The 22,514-nt window shown below is 63.9% G+C and overlaps 1 protein-coding gene across 1 annotated transcript in view; it reads left to right on the forward strand.

Annotated features, from left to right (window-relative positions):
• Positions 1 to 352: 352 nt before the first annotated feature.
• Positions 353 to 22,514, forward strand: part of FOXP4 (forkhead box P4) — a 35,262-nt gene continuing 13,100 nt past the window's right edge. Inside the window, 5 exon segments of the mRNA XM_062595326.1 lie at positions 353 to 452; positions 454 to 559; positions 10,387 to 10,476; positions 16,254 to 16,376; positions 18,188 to 18,274. Coding sequence (XP_062451310.1) covers positions 367 to 452; positions 454 to 559; positions 10,387 to 10,476; positions 16,254 to 16,376; positions 18,188 to 18,274 — 492 coding nt within the window. The 5' untranslated portion in view covers positions 353 to 366.

The following is a 22,514-nucleotide window of genomic DNA, read 5'->3' on the forward strand; positions in this document are numbered from 1 at the left end:
CTGTTTGTTTTTCCCTCTTTCCTCAGTCCAGGAAAGAGCTGAAAAAGATGGTAATTTCCCGCGTTTACTTTGCCCCGGTGCTGCATTTGCTGCAAGCTGCGGGTGCGTCCAGGATGCTGGTCCAGCTGCCCGCGCTTGCTGCAGCCTCCCGCGGCAGGTCGCGGAGCCCATTTTGGGGAGCAAAGCGGGCGTAGCTAAAGCCTCGTGCAGCAGCAGGTTCGAGATCCCGTCCTGGCATCTCCCCGCGCGGGAGCCGCTGCCGGGCTCCGGAGGGGGACACGGGCAGGGCGAGCGGAGGGGCTGCCGCGCTCATCTCAGCTTCGGCTCTCTCCTTCCCCTCGCTGCCGCAGGTCCCGCTAGCGAGTCATGATGGTTGAATCCGCCTCGGAGACGATACGGTCCACTCCCTCCAGCCAAAACGGGGTCAGCAGCCTCGCGAACCAGCCCGATGGCGGCGGGGGGCGGCGGCGGCGGGGGCGGCGGACGAGAAGGAGCGGCGAGCGGCGAGCCCAACGGCGAGATGAGCCCCGTGGAGCTCCTGCACTTCCAGCAGCAGCAGGTAGGAGAGACGCCGGCTTCCTCCCTTCACCCTCCTCCCCTTGCTCGCACGAGGCAGCCCGGGACCGGGCCTCCGAGCGGCCGGGTTTGCAGCCGAGGGGGCTCGGAAGACCCGCCGGCGGTCGAACCAGGAGCAGTCCTTTCGGCTGAACCCGCCTTCGGTCCTCCGGACGGGTGAACAGAGTCGGTCTCCCTCGCGCTGCGCCTCGATGCGCGGAGGAGCCACGCGCGCGGGCCGGCTCTGTGCTTGCACGCCCGTCCCTGCGCACGTGCGTACGTGCGCACACGCGTGCTGGCGCCCGCCCGGGGCCCCGGCCGCGCTCGCGTGTGGCTGTGCACGCGTGCCTGCAGGTTACCTTTCAAAACAAACTTTGGAGAAAACATAAATTTTCCTCCTCGGATACTAAATAAGGCAATGATCCCTGCCTCGGATGGAGATCGCCTCCCCGAGCCATAAATTCCAGCGTGAAAGCTGTAAAAAATTGCTGTGTCTGATACTTTAGTAGTGAGTGCTGTAAATCCATTACCTGAATAACAGCCGTTTCGCACGCAGTTAAGCCCCCGTTCCCCTGATCTGGAGGGTAATCATGCGTGTAATGCTTCTGCAAGTCACCCCTGCCGAAGGAGCCGCCGCTCGCCGCCGCCCCGCGTCCCGCTCGGCAGCGGGATGCGGCTGGGCGCCGGGACGCCCCGGCGCTTTCTCGGCGCGTGCCGCTGGGGCGGAAGCGGGGCTCTCGTCACCGAGAAGTCGGCGCTTTGCGGCGAGCGGAGCGGCCCCGAGCGCTCCCGCGGCGCGGGGAGGCCCGGGCAAGAGGAGCCCGGTAGGGCAGGGCCAGCCGCCACCGCCTCCTGCTCCCCAGATGCAGGGACGAGGTTTAATTCCACCCTTTCGTATTTCTTCTTCTTGACTCCCTGTGTAATTACTCTAGGAAACTCGCTGGCGCACAGAATTATTAAGGCAGAGGGTTTGGTAAACTTCCAAAAGCAAATGACATCTGCAATGATAGTACCTTGGGGAGGAAAGGGGAAAAAAGGAAAGAAAAAAGCATCATCTCAAGGACTATCAATCTTCATGCTTCGGGGAACAGGCTGAGCACCAGCTGGGGTCAAGAATAAATGTCCCCATCTAGAGAGTTTTGCGCAATTAGGTGCTTTATGGAGGCTTTACACCATCCCGAGAAGCATCCAGCCTTCACCCTGCAGGCAGGTTCCTGCACCGTCGGGCTGCTCCTGTCTGACAGTTCTCCTGTCCCGACTCTTGCTGCTGCTCCTCAGATGTTGGCTGTTGCTCCCTTTTTTTCTATTTAACGGCACAAAATCCCAAGAAACGCTAGGAAGCCCGGGGCTGTAAAGCCACCGCTAGATCTCCCTGCTGAAGTCCAAGTTGAAGAGCCACTGGTGGCTTCCAGGGGCGAGTGTGACCATTAGTGGCCAAGGTCTTCCCAGGCCTGTAGGTGCCTGTGTTCAATGGGCGTTTGTGGGAGCTAAACTCCCTTGGTAGGTTTGGACCAAAACACCTCAAAGTGCCCTGTGGCTCCCGCCGCTGGGCCGGGTTTCCGCCTGCAAGGTGGACGGACGGCAGGTCGCGGGGAAGGTCTCGCGCCATGAGGCTGGGCGCGGGAGTCGGGCTCGCTCCGGCGCTGCTCGGTGGTGGTGTCCCGCGGTGTCGGGCTGCGGGGGTTTCTCGGGTGAAAACGCGTCTCCAGGGACGCGGAGAGCTCGCTCCTGAGGACGGGAGACTTCTGGCAGCCCAGCCTGGGCGCGGACGTCCAGGATGGGAGCTCGAGGAGGAAACCGTTTCCTTGCCCGCTCAGGGACCCGGCTCCTCTCCGCCTTGCCCGGCCAACGCTGGGGTTAAATCCCTGGATTTCAGTGGTGGGGCCCGGCTCCGGGCTTGAATAGCGCGCGCTGCACATTGTGCCGGGGTTGCCGGAGGGGAGAGGTCGCCCGGGGGCACCGGAGGGTTGCCTAGCGGCCGGGATCCCCCACCGCGGTTGCTGTGGGAACGCCGGGAGACCTCCGGCGCCGTTCCCTGGCATCCTGCAAGGAGGCTCCGGAGGGGGGCTGCCGCCTTTGCGCGTTAATGAGCTTTTAACACGCGGGGTGGGGGGCTGGTCCCCGCGCCTCGCTCCTGCCCCGCTGGGGCTCTGCAGCTCCCCGCTGCACCGGGGCGCCCGGTTCCCCGTGAATTGGGTCTCTCCGTTTTTTTTTTTTTTTTTTTTTTTTTCTTTCCCCTGCCTGCACGCTTTGGAAAGGGTGCAAGCCCCGCGTTGCTCCTCTCCCTCCCCAAACTCCAAAGCCTTATCCCGGAGCCGGGGTTTTAAAGCCTCCCGGGAGCGCGGGCTTTGCCTGAAGGACGAAGCCCGAAGGTCCCTCCGCGCGCCGGGCCGGCACCGCCGGCACCGCTGCTCTTGGCACCCTCCCGGCGGGCGGCGCGAGCGGGGGGCGAGGACGGAGGTCCCCGGCGCCGAGGTTCGGGGAGATGCGGCGCACGGGCAGGGGGGCTTGGAGCGGGACGCCCCCGGGGCAGCGTGAGCAAAGCCTGCGTTCGGCTCAGTATGGCATGATTTCCCCTGGATTTGGGGTTTTTTTTCCTCCCGCCCCAGAACCCGAACCCATCCCGGCAGTAATGCCGGCCGGCAGCAGTCTGAGCACCAGCAGCGCGGCACCCGCGGGCTCCGGAGGCCTGGGGATCGCGGCAGCCCTGATTCCCAAGGGAATAGCCCCAAATCCGCAGCCTTGCCGGGGCTCCCGTGTCGTGCCTCTTGGGCAGACCTTGCTCCTCGGGGTGCTTCTCGCCCTAGCCGCTGCCTTCGCCCCGTCTCCAAGCCCGGAGGCTCGTACGGTAGCTCCTTCCAAATTGCAATCCTGTAGAAAAGGAGCCATCTGGAAAACCCATCCAACCAGGCGCTCTAACGTCGCGCTGTGTTTTTTTTATTATTATTATCCAAAAAAAAAAAAAAAAACTTGCAACGTATTGCAGACACATGTAAAATGAATGTTCAGTTATTAAACAAAAATAAGGCTTTTAAGGGAGGAGCAAATCCGACTTTTTCTCTATTTGAAGAAGGGTGTGGATGGGGGAGGAAGGGCACTTCCCTATGGTAGGAAAGATGCCATTCCATAAAACATGTGATTGCAGTTCAAATATATTGTGTAATACGCTATTATTAGAGTATTTAAGATAAAAATGCGACCAGAGCACTTAAGTGAAACTCATCTCTCTATTAGGTTCCGTGATTTATATTTCATATTTCACTGAGTGCGAATGCAGGGGAGGTTTTTTTTTTTTTTTTCCCCTTTTATTCTGTTTTCCCGGGGAGGAGGGAGCTTGTTCCTTGTGTTCTTCATTAGTGGAAATGGGTTTAACCCCTCGCCCGTGAGGCTTGAAGAGGCGAAGGTGGAGGAATAAAGTCCAGCAGCATTCGAGTGTGTGCAGCGAAAGGGAGACCGGCTGGGGCCGAGAGGGAATGAGGCACAGAGTTAGTTGTAAAAGAGCTCTCTCTTTTTTTTTTTTTTTTTTTTTTTTAACTTGCAAAGAATTGTGTCATTTTTGTTAATTTTGATCTCGGTGGAGCCATTTGGTTCTGGTTAAGCCGGCCTGGGCTGGGTGGAAGTGCTTTTCAATATGGCATCATTTACGGTTAATATCCATCTAAAAATATCTGCGAGCGTGTGTGTTGTTTTAATAGCTCTAATTCTGGAATGCGACGATGTCATTTTTATGAGGCTAGTGTAAAAAACTTTTTCTTTTGGTTAACTTTTTCTCCCTTCCCAACTCCACCACCAGAAACGGCTTTTTTGGGCAAAAGGAGTGGAGGGAAAGCAGACGATAGAAAATCTCTTTAGAGCTGCTGTCTGCCTCCTTCCCTACAAAATTCTTGGTTTCATATAAATTTTTATGATTTTCTTGCTTTGCTTTGCTTTGCTTTAACTCACTGGAGGCTAACCCCCCCCTCAAAGCTTTGCTCCCATCCAGGTGGAAATTCCCTCGGCTATTTTTGGGCAGCGGTTCCCGGCTGGGGCTGCCCGGGCGGCCGCGTTCCCTGGCACGGCACGGAGCTGCTGCGGGGATGCTTTTGGCTTCGGCTGCTGGAGCGTCTGGGCATCGCTGGTAATAATTAAAAAGCATGCTGTTTCAAAAATAAAATACCTTGTAGAATAAGGTACTTTAAAAATACTCTGGCCACGTTTTTCCATTGCGTTGCTTCATTTTTTGGGGGGAGGCTCATTACTCCTTTGGAAAGACCCACGGATGTCTCTGTCCTTGCCCAGAAACCTTTGAACTTTTTAACCTACTTCTTTCAAGTTGACCAGGTAATTCAAGGCCTTGGGAGGTTCAGTTCTGGCAAGTTTTAGGGGAGGGAAGAAAAGTGGCCTACCAAAAGCGAGAGGTTAACTTCGGGGCTGACGTGCGAGTCGGACTCCGTCTGCTCCGCTCTTGTGTTTGGTGTGTGCGAGCCGCTGTCTCCTCCGTCGGGGCTTCTCCCTCGCCTGGGCCTGATGTGCCCCGTTTCCCCCCCGGGAGAAAATGAGTTTTGTGATATTTGCTTGGGGCAGGCAGCCAAAAGCTGCTTAACCTGCCGTTCGGGGAGTCTCCGTCTCTCTGCGAAGCAAGTGTGGTCCCGGCGCGCGTCCCCTCCTCTTGGCTCGCTGAAGCATCTTGGCCGCGTACGAGGAGGCATCAGCTCCGGGGCGCCGGGAGAGGTCCCCCCGGCTGGGCTGCCGGGAGCTGGGGCTGAGGCCCACCAAACTCATCGCACCCGAGAGGAGAACCTTGCTGCCAGGTGGATGCGTTCCTTGGCTCGCCTGCTTGGCTCTGCCAGAGGATGTGGAATCCAGCCTGGAAGAACATGAGAGCCTTTTGGGGAAGAGCTTACGGATTAATCTCCAGGTATGTCGGGTGGAAACCCGGATAACGGGCTGTTTCCCCTCTGGGATCCGCACGCCCTGGCTGGGCGATGAGCCGCTTTCCTCCAAAAGACGGCTGAGGAGCCACCGGCTCCGACGCAGAGGGTCCGGGGTCGCCAGCGCAGCCTGGCCCGGCTCGTTGCCCGCGAGCCCGGCGCCCGGGAGCTGCTCCCGGCTCGGCCTTCCTGTCCTCTGGACCTCGTGTTCGGCCACACCTGGCATTCGTCCGAGGCGTGTTTTATTTGCTGCCCCCCAAATGCTTTTTAGCGTTTCTTGGTGCTCTGGTGTTTTTGCAGCCTAGCTGCCAAAAAACCAAAAACAAACGAAAAAAAAGTGCAGAAGTCAAGCAAGGAACGTACTTAGCGAGCGGCAGGTGAGGGAGCGGGAGGGGGGAATGCTGAAGTTCGGGGAGCCTTTTCCTCCACCGTGCTAAGAACTTGTCTAGGTCTAGGCATTTAAGTTTTTTGGTTGTCTTCAGAAATACTTGCTTAAAAGTCAGTGTATTTATAGAGTGTTTTCCCTCTGTCGCGGACCCTGTATCGTGCTGTAGCGCTGCCTAATTAGAGAAGTACTGTGAAACGCACCAGGACGCTGCTGAAACCTCGGCTATATTTTTCTGATTTAATTCTAGTGGTTAAAAGAAAGGTGGGGGGGGGATCTAAGTTAATTAAACGAGCGCAATCCTACTGCGAAGAGCAAGTTACAACGCAGCTGCTCCAGACGTGGAGTTACCAGGGCGGGGGACTCTGGGCTGTGCCCCGGCGGGTAGCGAACGCGCTCGTACGCGGCCGGGGGCAGAGTGGGAGTTACCGTCCTCTCCAAGCCCCCAGGGCTTCGGCTCCGGACGTAAGCGTCCCTTGCAGCCTTTTTTTTTTTTTTTTTTTAATGGGATAATTTGCTGATCAAAGGGAGCCATCGAGGAGCGTGATGAATTTGACACAACCCGTTCGTTCCTAATTACGGGTAACGTGCTAATGACTCTTGAATAACACCAAGCGGCAGGATACAAGTTTTTTTAAAAAAAAAAAAAAAAAAAATCGTCTCGCTCCGCTTCGGCGGCTGGGGCGGTGAAAGCGCGGCCGGCGTTAAGGGGGAGGCTTTCTTCCTCCCGCTGCCGGGCGGCTTCGGAAGCAAGGCGAGATTGCGGGCGATGCGCTGCGTGCTTCTCCCTCCGGAAAGGCTTCATCCCGCCGGCGTCTAGAGCTGCTCGAGATCTCCAGCCTTCCGGAGTGCGGCTAGGAAAAGCGGCTTTTTCCTCCAATTTCTGCCCAGCGAGTTTTGCCTCTGCTCTTCCGCCCAGCAGCCTCGAGCCAGGCTCGCGTCTCGTCCGACGCCTGTCCCGTCGCCTCCTGCCCCGCTGCCCGCGGCCGCTCCGGGGCTCTCGGCGGGGAGGCCCCCGCGTGCAATTGTAGGGCCGTGTCATTTTTTCCTGTAAATCTTGTAATTTCGTGCTTCAGAGCACAACAAAGTGAGCGAGGCAGCAGGGAGTGAATTAAATCCCTCTCCCCCCCCCCCCCAGCCTCCGTCCTCCCGCCGGGAGGCGGCGCGGGCCGGGCGCCGCGGTGCAGCCGTGCCGCCGGCCGCCCTCGCTCCCGCCGCCCGCTCCCGGGCCGCCCGGCCCCGGCCTGGCCCGCCGCCCTCCGCGCGCCGAGCCCAGCGCTGGCACGAGCCGCCTTGCGTCTCGCCGGAGTCGTTTGCCAGCTTGCCAAACTCGTGCAGCCTTTACCGGGACCGCGAAGCCTTGGAAAAACCCTGCAATTCACCGTGCGTCTCCCCGCCGCCGCCGCCGCCCGGGGAAGCGGCGCGGCCTTTGGCAGGCAGGAGAGCGGCTCTCGCCGCCGGCTGCCCCGCGGGTCGGCTCCCGGGGAGCGGTGGGGCTTGGAAGGAGAGCTGCCGGGAGCATCCTGCCTGGCGGCTGGAGCGAGCCCCGCGAAGCCGCCGACCCGACGGCAGCTCTCGAAACCCGCCCCGGCGCTGAGCGAAGCACCCCGAAAGCAGAGCCGAAACCTCGCCGCGGGAGCGACGCGACGGGAAGCGGCAGCTTTTCCCTGCCGCTACCGGAGGGGTTTCCCGTGGTGCAGACGGAGAAGCCGAACCCGGGCGGGCCCCCGTGCAAGGCACCGTGCGAACACGTGGAGAAACGGCGAGAGCTCGGGCAGCCGGCACGCGCGCGCGAGCTGCGCCCGGTGATCTGGCACCCGTCCTCCGGCGGGCGCCCGGCACCTGCTCGCGCGCGAGAAGAGGCGGCGGTGGCACGGCGCAGCCTGGGCTTGCCGCCTTGCTGCAATTCGTGTTTTCGTGTTTTGAGCGGTATTTAAAAAAAATCGGAGCTTTAGCTGCCGCGTGGCTTTGCGCTCGCGTTGCCCGCGCGCGTCCCCTCCTGCCGCGGATGGGGAAGCAGTGCGTCCGCGGGGAAGCGGGGCCCGCGGTGCGGCGGGTCGCGGCTCTGCCAGCCGGACGGGAGATGGGCGGGCGACTTCAGCCGGGCTCGCTGGGCGCAGCGGTTCCCGGCAGCCCGCGCTGCTCCTCGGGGGCTGCGTTGCGACGAGGTCGTGCAATTTGGGAGCAGCCCGCGCGGGGCCGCCTCGGCCGCAGGGCGCTTTCTTCCAGCTGCCTTCCCCGGGGTTTGCGTTGACAGCATGCAGCGCGGCGCTCGCGCGCGGCGGGCGCTGCTCCTTGGTTTGCTTTGCTTTCCTTCCCGCGGGCTGCGCGTCCAACAGGCCCCGTCAACTCATCGTCGGAGCGTAGCGTCGGGATCCCGTGCGGCTTTGGAATTCCTGGGCTTCTGGCTTTCGCGGGGCTGTTTGATGGTTCACGGACGCACTCAAAACACGCTTTGCTTCCTGCCTGCTCTGCGCTGCATTTGGGGCGCAGCTGCTGCGTTTGGGTCCCTCAATAGGAAATTAATTTTTTAATAAAGTAGGCAGGGCCGCATGCACCTTGCGGAGGGACGTGCCGTACGCTTGTATTTGCAGCAGAACCGCAGCCAGACCCTTCCCTGGCTGAAACCGGCGCTCGCAGCCACCGGCTTCGGCAGCAACTTTAAAGCTGCCTCTCGCTTCACGAGTGCATTTCTCATTCCCTGTCCACCTGCAAGAAGGGGGTCAGAGAGCTTCTACCCAAACAGAGCGGAGTTGCGGCGCAACTCGGAAATGCTTTGCTCCAAATTTGCCGCATAGGCTATTACTGAGCAGCTCCCCCATGGAGACGGTGCTAAATTGGACCTTCTGATTAAATAGTTGGTAATGAGTCGTCCTGGATGCTCCATTGAGTGACTGTTTAAGGGGGGACAAGGCCGCTCTCTGATTAGCAGAGGTTAAATAAATAGCGGAGCTGCGTGCGGATACGCGCCGGCAATGCTGCGTTCACCTGCAAACGTTGGCGAGGGGGTTCGCAAGGGAGGGCAGAGGCGGGAGAGCCCCGGCGCGCATCGGGAGCACGCACGGCGGCGGGAGAGCCCCGGCCGCTCCGCCGCGGAGCCACCCTGCTCCTCCGAGTTGCAAAGGCGGAAGATTTCCCGAGCGGCCCTTTCCCGCACCCCGGGAGCGGCGGGGCCGCGCGCCGCCGCCTGGAAGCCGGCGCGGTGATTTACGGCCGGGGTGTTGACAGCTCGGGGGAACCCACATGCTGTTTGCAGCACCGCCAAGCTGGGCTCTGACCCGCCGACCTCCCCCCCGCCGCTCCCCCCGCCTGTCTCCGCGTGGTAATAAAAACCTGTCTTGCAGGCAGGACTACAATGACTTTGTTGTTCAGAAAACCCCCCCCCCCCCAAAAAAAAAAAAAAAAGGAGGAGAGAGAATTTCTTTAAAAGCAAAAATAAGGAACGTATGAGGAAGCGGGCTGGGGAGCAGCAGCCGGGGCGCCGCAGGGTTGTTTCTGCTCCTGAACGAAGCCCCTCTCTGCACCGGGCTTGGGTGCGCGCCGCTGCCCGCAGCGCGTGCACCCCATCGCGCGTGCACTCCGCCGCATGTGTGCACCCCGCCATGCATGCAGCCCGCCGCGCGTGCACCCCATCGCACGTGCACCCCGCCGCACGTGCACCCCGCCGCATGTGTGCACCCCGCCGCGCGTGCACCGCGCAGCGCCCGCTCCCTGCCCGCCCGCTCCTGTTGCGCTCTCCTCGGCGTCTCTTTGCAGGTTTTGCTCGGCGCGCGGAGCTTTCCAGAAGCGCTCTTCTAACCGTTTGCGTCGTTTTTCACCTTTCTGCAAACAAATCGCGTGACTGCTACGTCCTTCAGGCAAGACCCTTAGCAAACTCGCGCGCGTTGAGGAAACTAATCACCCCTTCTAGGCAAACACTCGTAAAAGGCAGCAGGTTCCATCTTGGGTCACTTGTGAGCGTTGCTGAGCTCCGGCGCCGCCGCGGTGAGCTGTCAGCCGCGCGGGCCCGTTCGCAGGTCGTTAATTCAGGGTGGAAACCGCGCGCCGCGACCGAATCCCGGCTGGGGACTGTGACTCCGGGTGCTACGGCGCGGCAGGCAGCTGCGTAATTAAATACGTGCCGCGTCTTCGGACGCGCGGGTTCTCGGCTCCGGGAGGAGCCCCGAGCGCTGTGCGGCGGCGGCGGCTCGCCCGGAGCGCGGCACCGCGCGCGAGGAGGATTCGCGCCGGCAGCACGCTGCCGGAGGCCGCGTTCGCTGGGAGCGGTGCTTGCAAGGGGCTCGCCCGAGACGGAGGTGATACAGGTGGAGAAAGCGCCAAAAGCCTGAAAAACCGGGCCGCCGAGCGCTTTGGGGGGAGGTCGCGCGCGGGTCTTGGGCGCAGCGGGAGTCGCAGCGCCGGCCGGCCGGTGCTCGCCTGCCGCTCGGTCTCACCCGATGAACCCAAAGGGCTTCGGAGGAGCAGCCCGGCGGGCGACGCGGGGGGCCGGGGCCGGCTCCTCTGCCCCCTGCCCACCCTGCTGTGTCTCTCTTGCAGGCTCTCCAGGTGGCACGACAGTTCCTGCTGCAGCAGGCCACGGGGCTCAGCTCGCCCGGCGGCAACGACGCCAAGCAGCCGGCGGTGCAGGTGAGGCCGGGACGCTCGCCCTGCCCGGGCAGCCCGCGGCTGCAAGCCGACGCCGTCGCGGGGGGCCCCGGGCACGCGCGCAGACCCTCCTCTGGGACGGCCCCGGGCCCCCAGCGAGGGGACTCCCCCTCTCAACCTCCAGGAGCTTTTTTTTTTTTTGCGTCCCCAGCTAAATTCGCTTTAGCTTTCCTCCAGCAGGCTGCCAGGGAAGAGGCTGTTGGGCTCGGGGTGATGATTTGGGCAGGCGGTCCCCACTGTCCCCTCCTCGGCCGAGTGCGGCGTCCCGGGGAACGACGGTGCCGGGAGGCTCTGCCGCGACGCCCCAACGCTGCCAGTGCCCGTGCCGGTGCGGGATTTGCACCGTGCACCGGCGTTTCCTGCAGTGGACACGGGGCTCGGGTGGTGGGAGCGAGTATCCCGGGAGTCGTCCCGGGATGCTGGAGGGCTGCAAAGGGACCATCCCCGGGATGGAGCAAGGGTCCAGCTGTGGCTCAGCGTGGCGCTGGCTGCTGCGGGTGGTAAAATCACTGCCGGGAAGCCCGGCTCTGGGTGCAGCACACCCTACTCCCGTGGCAGGGTCCTTCCCTTTGCTCCCCAGCCACGCGCTTCCGCCGGAGGGAGGGGGGAGACGGGGTGGAAGAGGGAAAGAAGAGGGGCCTAAACCCAGAGAGCGCAGGAGCAAGGAGCGGAGGAAGCAAGAAGCAAAGCCCAAGCGAATGGGAAGTGACAATTTAAATAGCTGTGCGGAGGGGCTCTCCCTTCAGGCTAATTAAATTTATCGGAGAACAGCAGGTTACCTTATTAGAGCCACGTGGGCTTAATTAACAAAGGAAAGTAATTAGCACAAGCTCTCTCCGAACTGGAGGTCCTGCCTGCAGCAGGCGGCGAGGGAGCGGAGCCTGGCCGGGGCTGCTCCGCCGTTCGGTCCCGAGCCGCGGGATCGCGTCCGCCTTTGCAAGCAAAGGCGCTTTCTGTCCGCCGCCGGGTCCGTTGTTCCCCTCTGGCGGCTTTACGTCCCGCCTTGGGGGTGGGCGCAGAGCGTGGGGTGCCCCCTGCACCCGCGCGCTCCTGCGGCCGCCTCGGAGCGGGCCGTTGGGTGCTGGAGCGCCGGGAGCGCTCCTTCGGGACTCGGGGATGCTGCGCGGGGCCGCGGGCGGGCGCCCGCTGCGGCGCTTTTCCAATAGCGTTTTCAGGAAGGAAATGCAGTCACTGCATGGAAAAAATCTCTCGGAAGAACAAAGGCAGAAAGAGTGAAGTCAGATTCCGGTAATGGGCGTCCCGCTCGCCTTCGGCGCCGCGCGCCGCTGCCGCCGCGCGCTTTCCTGCTCCCCGTTTCTCTGCCCGGTTGCAAGCGCGCGGGTGCGTGCGCCGTGCTAGCCGCTGCGCCCCGCGTCCCTCCGCGCCTCCCCGCTCGCCCTCTTCCTGTCCGCCTGGCCGGCTCTTCCAGAGTTAACTCAAGCCTCCCCTGTCTCTCCTCCTCCTCCTCCTCCTCCCTTTTGTGTTGCGGAGGAACTTGTGAAAGTGGTAGACGTGAGTCAGAAATAGCTCATAACTCAGCTGCCTCCCCCGCCCCCCCCCCCCCCCCCGGCCGGCCTGCCCCTGGCCGGCAGCTGGAGCGGGATCCCGCCGAGGGGAGATAGGGGATTAAGCAGGCTCCTTTGAAAGGAAGTTTATCTAACGGCGGAGTGGTGTGGATGAGACTGGCCAGGACGGCTGCTGCGCCGCGGGGGGAGGAGGAGGAGGAGGAGGAGGAAGGCTGCATCCCCAGGCTCCTGGAGGCAGATCGCGGCCGGGGAAGGGGGACGAGCACGGCGCGCTCACGGGGAACGCGGCGTTGCCGAAACCCGGCAAACGCGGCCCTCGCAGCCTTGCCCTGCAGAGACGCAGGTGCGCGGCAGCCCGCCGGGGTCTGGCAGCGGCGGCTCTGGCCTGGCTGCAAAGGCAAAATTCAAGGATTTTTGTAGGAGCAAGAGCTTGCCGCCGGCGCGGAAAGCCGGCGGCCGAAGCGCGCGGGCCGGGTGCGCTTCTGCTTTCCCCTCCTGCTCGACTTCCCCGCCTGTGGCATCGCTGGGGTGTTTTGGGGGAGAAACTGTTCCCGTAGCCTCCTCCCGGTCCTTTGCTAGCCTGCTGCTTGCCTGCAGCCCCGGGCGAAGCTTGCGGGAGGACTGGGGTCCCGGCACGCTCCGAGCAGCCAGATGTCCCGTGTCAAAGCCCAGAAGCACTGCAAAGTCCCCGCTGTTCCTGGGGCCGTCAGCTCGTGACCGGCCCGAGCAGCACCCTGCTACCTCGCTGACGGGGACGGGACGTGTACGGGGCACCGCGCCAGCTGGAATATTAACGACGGTCGGCGACGGCGTGCTCCTAAAAAACAAACAGGGAGCTGCTGAGCGCGATAGCGATCTCGGCGTCGAGCGCGAACCCTCTCTCCCGCCGGACGCCTGGAGGTGTAGTTGCGTGTGATTAGCCTCGCAGCTGACACTCGAATTACAGCTGCGTTTTGGGGGGGGGGGGGGGGAAGCCCAAAACATTTTAAAATGGATTGGTTTCTTTGCAACTTTAAAGCAATTAGAAACTTGGCAGAGACGGACGAAACGCTGTATCGGAGGCTTTTCCGTGCAGATGGTTTGCACAGCGCTCGTCCCTGCCGATGAGCCTGGCACGGCCGGGAAGGGCTGATCCGGCCCCGATCCGTGTTTTCGGTGCCGGGCCGCTTTGGGAGGTGTTTGGGAGTTGGGTGGCCTCTCCCGGGGTCCGTCCCCCGCCGCGCTCGGTTTCGCGCCCGACCCGGGGCAAACGTTCCTCCTTCGCTTCGTCCCGTCGCGGTGAAGGCCGGGCGGTGGGTTCGGGGCCTCGGGGTGTTCCCACGCTGCAGGCCGGAGTGTGTAACCGTGGCTCTGCCCGGTGCGGCCCCGGCCTCCGGCACCCTGCCCGCTCCGGGATTCCCGGGAAAAGCAGCGAAAACGCGTTTTCTGTTGTTTCCATTTGGGAGCTAAACCTGTGGGTTAGATCGGAGCTGGTGATGTGTGGCGCCTCGGGCTTCGCGGGCAGCATCCCGGCCCCGGCGGAGCATCCCGCCGGCTCCCACGAGGAGCGCGCCGGCGGCGTCCCCGCGCTGCTCCGTGGAGCCGAGATACACCGGAGGGATAGCAAGAGAGTTTGGGAATCCTGTCTGCACCCTGGAGTGGCCGGCCGGCGTGTTCGCCCGGGAAGAGGGGATGGCGCGTTCCCTGGAATCTGGTTCCCGTTAAAAGGAAAAGCAAAAAAAGAAGAAGAAGAAAAAAAAACCCCAGCGTCACTCCGCAGCCCTGCTGCGTTACGCCCGGCCAAATCCTGTTCCGCTCAGCCGGCTTTGGCAGAGTCGCTCCGTGCTTACAGCGAGCGCCGAGTTTCCCCTTTAATACCCGGCTTGTTTTCACCCACCGCCTGCTTATCCGCCCCCTCCCCGACCGCTCCATTCTCTGGCACGGAGGGATTACAACCAAGACAGCCTGGAAAATCACCCCCTCGAGATTCGGTTCGCAAATCAGAGATACAGCGTCAAGGCTTTTTGTTCGACAGCCAAAGCTGTTAGTAAGCAGTTTTGCGGAGTGGCAGGAGGCCAAGCAGTGAGTCAAGCCCGGCTTTAACTCGCTATCTGGCAGATGCCAGCTCATGACACACGGCACGGGCCGTTCCTGGAGAGACGCAGCCCGCGGTCCCGGCCGCCGGCGACAGACCCGAGTCGGGGCCAAGGAGGATGCTGCAGAGTCGCTTTGCAGAGCGAGGGGGAAAGAAATATGTAAAAAAAAAAAAAATGCCAGCCGTCGTGGCAGCGGCGTATCCCCTTCCGCGGGTGTCCCCTCTCGCAGCGAGAGCTGCAGGTCCGCCGGGAGCCGCCGCCGTCTCCCCGGTGTCGGCTCGGCGTCTTAGCCCGTGCGCGCGCGCACGCGGGGGGAAAAGCCGTTTAACGCAGACAAAGGTTGTATGAAAATATAATTCCGCTTCTGTTAGCAGCCATCAAACTCTAAAAAGCGTCGCTTTTGTTTTCTTGTAACGTTGTGAAAACCTCGCGTCGGATCGAGAGCTGGGGCCCTCTCGACTAATCGCCTCTCCTTTGTGTTCTTAGATTATAGGGGCAATTAGCGTTGTCAAAACCCCTGGCAATTCTCTTTGCTCTTGACAGGGTGTCAGTCCGCTGGGCGCGAAATGGAAGGTGTTATAACTCTCCGGTAATTAGAGTGCCTCCGATTCGAAAACGCCGGCAAGCGCGTAGGAGCGGCCGCGCGTGGGGGATGCGGCCGAGCAATTAGGCGGGGGCTCTCGTGCCCCGCGCGCCGCCGGCGCGTGGGTCGGCGAAGGGAGATGCGCCGGGTGCTCGGCTCCCGGCGCGCGGAGCGTGCCGCGCCGGTGCCGCCGCGCGGGTTTGCGCCCGCGGGAGCCATCGCAGATGTTTCTGCCGCGTGCGCGCCCGCCAGGCGCAGCCGCCGGCACAGCCTGCCTCGCAAACGGCAACGTCCTCCTGGGACGTTTGCCCCGCCGCCGCCAAGCCTGTTGGAGCTGAAGGCCTCGGGTGCGAACGCGCCGCAATTAATAAATGCTTCTGACGAGGAGGCAGCTGTGCTGGCGCACGGCGGAGCGCGTTGGTGGTGCCGGCGAGGCCCCCCGCGCCACGGGCTCGCTCCCGCGCCGGGAGGCGCCCGTGGCTTCTCGGCTCGCTCAGCCAAAGCCGGGCTCTGCCCCCGGCCCGGCCGCCTCCGGCGCGGGACGTCTCCCTGGAAGCCCTGCGAGCGTGGGGGGTGCGGGCAGGCTCGGGAGGCTCCTGGTGACCGGCCGGGTTTTGGTTCTGGACCGGCCAAAGTCACCTGCTTTCCAAGGCGGAGGGAGCATCCGGGAAGGGCTGTTAGCGCGTTGCGGGGCTGGAGGCGCGGAAACGCTGCCGGGCTGACGCCGTGGCCTCCGCGGGGGCTCTCGGAGCCTGCGGGCCGGAGGGCGGCTCGGCCTCCCCTGCCCCACCTGGGCAGGACCCGTTTGCCAACCAGAGCCGGCCTGGGATCCGTCACCCGACACGTTCCCCGGCCCCCCCACAGGGCGATAGCCCGTGCCGGGGGTTGGCAGGTCTTCCTCGCCCTCCCTACCCGCGGCGAGGCGGTTGTGCGCGGTGCCGGTGTCCGCCGGAGAGGCAGCTCCGGTGGGTCTGCGGAGAGCCCGGTAACCTCTTCCTCCGCGCTCCGCTTTTCAAAGCGCTGGGGCGACGGGTCTCTCCCCGGCCGCCCGTGGCATTGCCCTCCCCTCGGCGGGTGCCGTGAGCCCGGGGTGCCCGGCGCCTGCGCTCCGGGCGCCTTTCCCCTTGCTTCTCCGGGGGCGAAGCGGGGCTGGTGGCTGGGAGCTGGCCGCCCGTGTGCCGCCGGCTCCTCTCTCTCCGTGGCTAGTCCCTACAGCGGAATTGCGTTTCAAGCGGAGCCGGACGGGGAAAGCGGTGGCTGGAGGGAGGAGACCCTGCGGGCAGCGAGCTCCCGGCCCGTGCGGGGGCAAAGGCGCCTTGTTTTCACCCCCGGGCGCAGGGGAGCTGCGCCGCAGGGCATCCCCGGCAGCTCGGTGTCGAGCCTTCCTCCGTCGTCCCGTTGCATCCCCGGTCGCGGTCCGCTTGCAGGGTGGCGGAGGGGTGCAAAGACCGACCTCCTCGCCTTTCCTGTGCCACGCTCCCGCCTCTTCTCCTGGCGCCCCGGGCCGGCGGGTGCGTGGCGGGTTTGGGACCCTAGCGCTGCGCCCGTGCGATGACGTGTCGCTCCGCTCCGCAGGTGCCCGTGTCCGTGGCCATGATGTCCCCGCAGATGATCACGCCGCAGCAGATGCAGCAGATCCTCTCTCCGCCCCAGCTCCAGGCCCTCCTGCAGCAGCAGCAGGCCATAATGCTGCAACAGGTAAAGCTGCCGCGGCGCCCGGGGCGTCTCCGCGCGTTGGCTCACCGGCGTCTGCCGGGAAACGTGCAATTTGCCTGGGGCAGGCTGGACCTTTTCCTCCCATTTCCTTGGGGACTGGGGATTCCCAGCCCGTCCAGCACCGAGGGATGCAAAGCGTTGCACATACTAACAGCACCGGCAGAGCCCGAGCTGCTGCCCTGGGTCGAGATCTCAAAGCAGAGCAGGCTCCGGCACGACGGCCGCTTTGGGACCGGCGCTTTTAGCGGGGAGAGCTGGGAGCCGGGGGCGTTCGGGCCGGGCTCGCGCTCCGGCGGGCCCTGAGCGGAGCCGGCAGCTCCCAGCCCGCCTGGCTCGCGGGGCAGGTGCCTGGGTGCGGATCCCGCCTTGGGCACCTGGCTTCGTTTCTCAGGGCTCAGCCCCGCTTTCCAGAAGGCTCTGTCAAGAGGAAGAGGAGCGGGGAGGGAGGGAAAAAAGGGAGGAGAGGGAAAAAAAACAAACCCTAAACTCCGAAGAAAAACAGACCTGCTTAGGTAAACACCTCCCGCCGGCGGGAGCGAGGGAAGGAGAAATCCCGCCAGCATCCTCCCCACCCTTCCTCCTGCCTCCAGTACCTGTTTACTCCAAACAGGCCGATAAGGACTCAAGGTTGGCCCCGGGGAAAGAACAAAGGGTAAACACCACCCTGGGTGGGTCCTCCGCCGAGCCGCTTTGGAGCCGGATGGAGAAACACGTTTGACTGCAAATTAAACAACCCAGGCCGGAATAGCTCGCATTCTCCACCAGAAGAAAACCAAACATCACACCTCTCACCCCTGACCCAATGTTCCCGCAGCCGCGTTCCGCTGAGTTGCAGGGACCCGGCTTTGATTGGCTTTCGGGTAAACACCGAGGCTTTCCAAACCTGTCCGCCGACCAAAAAAGCAAAGTTGCTGCTGTCAGCGCTGTCAGCCCCGAGCTGATAAAGGCTTCCCGGCATCCGCAGGGGCATTCCGGAGGAGCCGGCGGCTCCCCGCGCCCCGGGGAGGGAGGGAGGGAGGCCGCAGGGTTTCGCTGACCTCCCCGCGGCTCCGGCCCCCTCCCGCACGCGGCACATCCATCACTAACAGTTTACTTAGCGGCCGGGGCCGGGGCCAGGGCGGGAGCTGGCGTCGCCCCGGCAGGTCCCGGCGCTACCTCCGGCCGCCTTTGGGGGATCTCGGAGCCGCTTTTGGGTCGAGCTGCCCGCGGGGCTCGTTCGCCTCCCAAAGGCGGGATTACGTGCCGGGGCCGCCGGCTCCGCTGCTCCTGCAGCGCTCCCACCTCGACCTGCGGGGAGTTGCCGCTTCCTGGTGTTGCGTTGGTCCCACTTCATCCGACAAAACGTCCCGCGCAGCCCGAGAGCCCCCGGCGCCGGTCAGTGAGCTGGGGGGTCGGGAGCCGCCGCGGGGCCGGGCCGGGCAGGGGCTCCCCGGCCCTGCAGCTGGCCGCTGGCACGAGCTCCAGGGTCATTAAAATCCAACTGCAGGTTCTGGGCTGTTTGGTTTGGGTTTTCTTTTTTTTTTTTTTTTAATTTGCCATGGGGATCCTGAGCCCTTAGGCACCTCTAAGAGCACGCTCCCGAGTTTCTCTCTGCAACCATAAAGGCTTCAGGGAGATGTTTTTCCTCTCAACTCAAAGCCAAGTGTCTCCCGGGATCCTGGGGCTCCCGGAGCTGGCGTAACTCCTAGCACGAGGCTTGCAGCAAAGCCAGCGCTGGGCACGGGGTAACGTAAGGCAACGAGACCTGAGCCGGATATTTCCGCTGCTAACCTGGCCTGCTTTCTCCCTCCCAGTTGCAGGAATATTACAAGAAGCAACAGGAGCAGCTTCACCTGCAGCTATTGACACAACAGCAAGCCGGAAAGCAGCAACCCAAAGAGGTGAGCTCATCCTGCCGGGTTCTGGGCCCGGCCTGCGGGCTGCGATCAGATCTGGCTCGCGGTGAAAGCGGCACCAGTGCAAAACAAGGTGTGTGCGAGTCCCGGCATCCCGCGAGCCGGCGGGGAGCCAGCGGCGGCGGGGATTTGGGAGGGTGGGAAGAGAGGGGCACGCGGCGGGTGCCCAGCCGCCGGGAAGGCGTCCTCCCGCTGTGGGCAGTGGGACCTGCGCTCCGAGCTCCCAGCGCCGCAGCGTCGTGGGTGCATCCAGAAACCGCGCGCGGGGTGTGAGAAGCGGTGAAGTCGGTGGGCGCGAGATGGGCGCACCGGCAGGTCCCCGCGCGGCTACCTCCTCCGGGGAGAGGGGTCCCCGCTTCCGCCGAGCGCGGACGGCGCCGGGCTGCTCGGCCCCGTGCGTGCACACGCGGGCGGGATACGTGCAGGCGCTTGCAGGGTCAGAGCTTTGCAGCGGGTTCAGGAGGATGGAAAAGCCCCTTTGCCCTTGCTGCAGGCAGATAATCCTTAAGGAAAAGCCCTTTGGGGCAGAGAGGGGGATTCCCAAGTCCGCCCGACACGCAGCAGCAAAACGCTTGCCCGTGGCCTGGCGGCATGAAGCAGCTCCAGGTCAGCCCTGACCTGCAGCAGGGAAAGGGGCAGCAGTCGGGCATCACCCTTTGCTCCCTTTGGTTTTGCTATTTTTCTTTCTTTTTTTTTTTGTTGATATACTTGTGCCCATCCCTGCCGAAGGGGAGCGCTTGTCGCTGCAGGCGCGTTTCCTGAAACGCCTCTGCGAACGGCTCCCGGCTTCGGGCTCGTCCGGTGGTGTCGCCGCACTCAGCAATTGGCGTTCGTTTGGAGGAGGAAGGCGTTCGGGCGCGTGCTTCGCTTCGACCGCAGCCCCGTGCCCCGGAGCCAGCGCCCGCTCAGGCCTTCGACGGGCTTTGACCCGGGCTTTCGTTGCGGGACGTCGCCGTATTTACCCGGAGCGCCCGGGGTCGGGCTTTGTCGGAGCCATCTCCGGGAGCTGGAGGAGCCGCGTGTGCTCGAGCAGCCGGGGAGGCATAAATCTGAGCTTCCTCAAGGACTTCCCTCTTGGCTGCGGATATGGTGTGTTGCAGCGACTAACTCTGATATAATTAAGCTCTAACAAAGAGCTTTCTTAGCACGCTTCCAGTTTAAAAAGTGCGTATTAACTTTTAATGAAATGCTACAGAGGAAACAAGCGATTGATCCCCAAAGGAGGCTTTAATGGCTTGTCGGGGGAGGAAGGGAGATCCGTTAGTGGATGTTGATAAGCGGGTGCGCGGCCAGCTCCGGGGTTGCTGCAGCCCGGCCCGGAAACCCGCTCGCTCGTGGGGCTTTGCACGGCAGGCTTTGCGCGTGTCAGCGCGGGGCTTCCCGGAGAGCGGCTCCCGCAGCATTTCCCCTCCCGGAAACCACGTCGGGGGCAGCACCGGCATCTCCAGGCGGCCCCGGATCGCCCGGGGGTGAAGGGGAGCGAAGCGAGGGAGCCCCGTTGGAGGCTCGGCACCGGCGGGCTGCAAATGCGCGGCCAGCGCAGGCTGCGCCCACCTGCTCCGGGTGGCCCTGGGAAGCGGCATCGGTTTTCCCCCAGGAAATTACGGCGGCTGCTATTAATACAGCGTCCGCTGGCCAGCGGTACATGCCTGCTGGGAGCGGCGATGCCGTCGTTTCCCCCAGCAGAGCCGGGAATAACTGGAGCGTCTCGGATGCCGCCGCGGAGCTGTTCCCGGCCGGCGTCGGCTCCTCCTCGGGAACGCGCGGCGGTATTGAATTATGGGCCGCGGTGGCATTTGCAAACAGAGCCGCCGATTTCCAGGAGCAGCGTGGGAGCGATCGCGGGGGCACCGGCGGGATCAGCAGGTGGGCAGCGCCGCCGGGCCGGGAGCCCCGTGCCGAGCGGGAGCAGCGCTCAGGCCTCCGCGGAGCCGCTGGGGACCCCCTGGAGGGGAAGAGCATGAAAAGCGGGAGAGAGGAGGATGGAAACGTGTCGGGAGCGCCGGAGCGCGTCCTGTCCAAGAGGATGCCGGGATGGGTTTTGCATACATCCCAGCGAGGAGCCGCAGCCCGCCGGGTCCGGGGGTGGTTCCCACACCGGCACCAGGCTGCACCTTCCAGCCCTCCCTAAAGGATTTTTACTTTATTTTGCAAGGGCGAAACCGCAGCGAAGCAAAGGCCGGCCGAGCCGCCGCGTGCCGGCAGAGCGCGACGCTTCGTTGCCGGTGGGATCGCGCAGCGGGCGGCTGCGGCCCGTCCCGCCGGCCGTGATTTGCGCCCGGCTGCCCGTCCTCCTCCGGGGAAGCCGCCGGGAGCGGCGCGGGGGCCGGTGCGGGCTCTGCTCTCTTTGTGCTGGTGGAGAGGAGCCGCCGGGGCCTTTCCTCCTCCCCGAGGCGGCGGGGCCGGGGAGGGGGGCAGCGCGCGGGGCCCTGCCTGGCGAGCAGCCTCGGCGTCAGCTTAATGAACTGCTCCTGTCAGTCCGGAGTGTCACGCCGAAACTCCTCTTGATGTGCTCATAAATCAAAGTGACGGCGCCTCTTACCCCGGTAGCTGCACCCAGTCATCTGCGGCTAATGTAAACGGAGCGCAGACAAAATGCGTTAAGGGACCGAATCTCCCCCCCACCTTTTGCTGGGATCAAAGGGGGCCCGTGGGGCGGGGGTGCGAGGACCGAATCCGGGATCCGTCCCCTCCGGAGGAGCGCTCGCCGCGTCGCGGTCGGGAGAGGATCCGTAATTACTTTCTTGGCGTTTGAAGATTTTTATCCGCGCGCGGATAAGCTTCGTACTTCACCGCTTCTGCCCGCGCCCTCGGAGCGCCGAGGGGTCCGGAGAAGCTCGGGCTGGAGATGCCGGGAAGGAGCGGCGGGGCGCGATGGGGGGACGGCAGCCGGGCTCGGCTGAGCCGCGCGCCGCGGCTGGGACCTGCTCCCGCTGCCCCGGCGGGCTGTGTCCGCGTGCCGACGGGCCCTTCCGTCCGCTGCCGCACAGCCGTAGGTCTCTAGAGACCTGCAGAGCGCCTCCCCCCTCCGAAACGGTGGCCCGCGATTAGGACTCGCAGCCGGGGTGCATTTACACCCGCGGAGCGCAGCGCCGAGTGCCGGGTCCGGAGCTGAGCCCCCGCGGGGCCGGGGCCGGGGCCGTCCCGCCAGCCCCACGCGCTCCTGCACACGCCTGGTGCATCTCGTGGCTAAAGAGCGAGGGGAAGTGCGAGGCTTTCTTCTCCGAACGGAAATAGCTCTGACCAGTGCCTTTATTCTCCAGCGTCCGAGGTCCGAGCTTGGGCGAAGGCAGAGAGGCTCTGTCCCCGGCGGTGGCTGCCGTAGGGGCAGTTCTGCGGCGGCCGGGAGGCAGACAGGGTGGGGAGGAGGCAGAGCATCGCTCTGGGGCTGAGAAACCGGATCTGAACGTGCTCCGCGCGCTAGGGAAGAGCGAAAACGGTGCCTTAGGCTGCAGAGCGCAGCGATTTTGCAGGGTGGTGCCTGGAGCCTCTGTTCCTGCCCGGGGCTGAGGGAGGAGGGGGAGAGCGGGAGCACCGGGGGCATCCGCGGGAGGATCCCCCTGTGCCCGGGTGACCGCGTGCTCGCTGAGCACCAGGCCACGCTGCTTTCGGGTTGCAAGTCCACGTGCAAATCCCCGAATAAGCTGGGTTTGTCAAGGAGAGTCTTGTGTTGCCTGTTGAGCAGAGTCCGAGGCGGGCGCGGGTACGCTCGGTGGGAGCGGGCCAGCCGGGACCCCCACGCACGGCCCCCGCGCGCCAGGCCGGCAGCTCGGGGCCCGAATCCCCGCGATGCTGCCCCCAAACCGGGAGAAAAAGGGCCGTTCCCCTCCGCAAAGCTTTTGCGTTCCAATTCGGAGCGCAGACTTTGGAAACGCTTTTCCCGGGGCCAAGCAACGGGACTGCGGAGCGCCCGTCCCCGGGAGAGGTCTGTGCGCCACGGGAGCCCGCGATGCGGGGAAACGCGTGCGCGCGAGCGTGGCCGGTCCGCTCAGCAAAGGCAAGGGGCGGGGAGGGGGGGGGGATTCGCCTCTCCCGAGCGGGACCCAGCCTCGTTTCCTTCCCCAGGTTAACGAGAAAGCGGAATCGGAGAAAACGGGACGGTGGGAGCGCGGCTTCTCCCGGGCTTCGCCGGCTCCTCGCGACCTGCAGACCGCGTCCGAGCGAGCGGGAGCTTCGGGGGGTGGCGGAGACGGCCGCGGCGCTAATGAGAGCGGGCAGGCGCGGG

This window comes from Rhea pennata, chromosome 25, assembly GCF_028389875.1.
Source record: "Rhea pennata isolate bPtePen1 chromosome 25, bPtePen1.pri, whole genome shotgun sequence".
Classification (NCBI taxonomy): domain Eukaryota; kingdom Metazoa; phylum Chordata; class Aves; order Rheiformes; family Rheidae; genus Rhea; species Rhea pennata.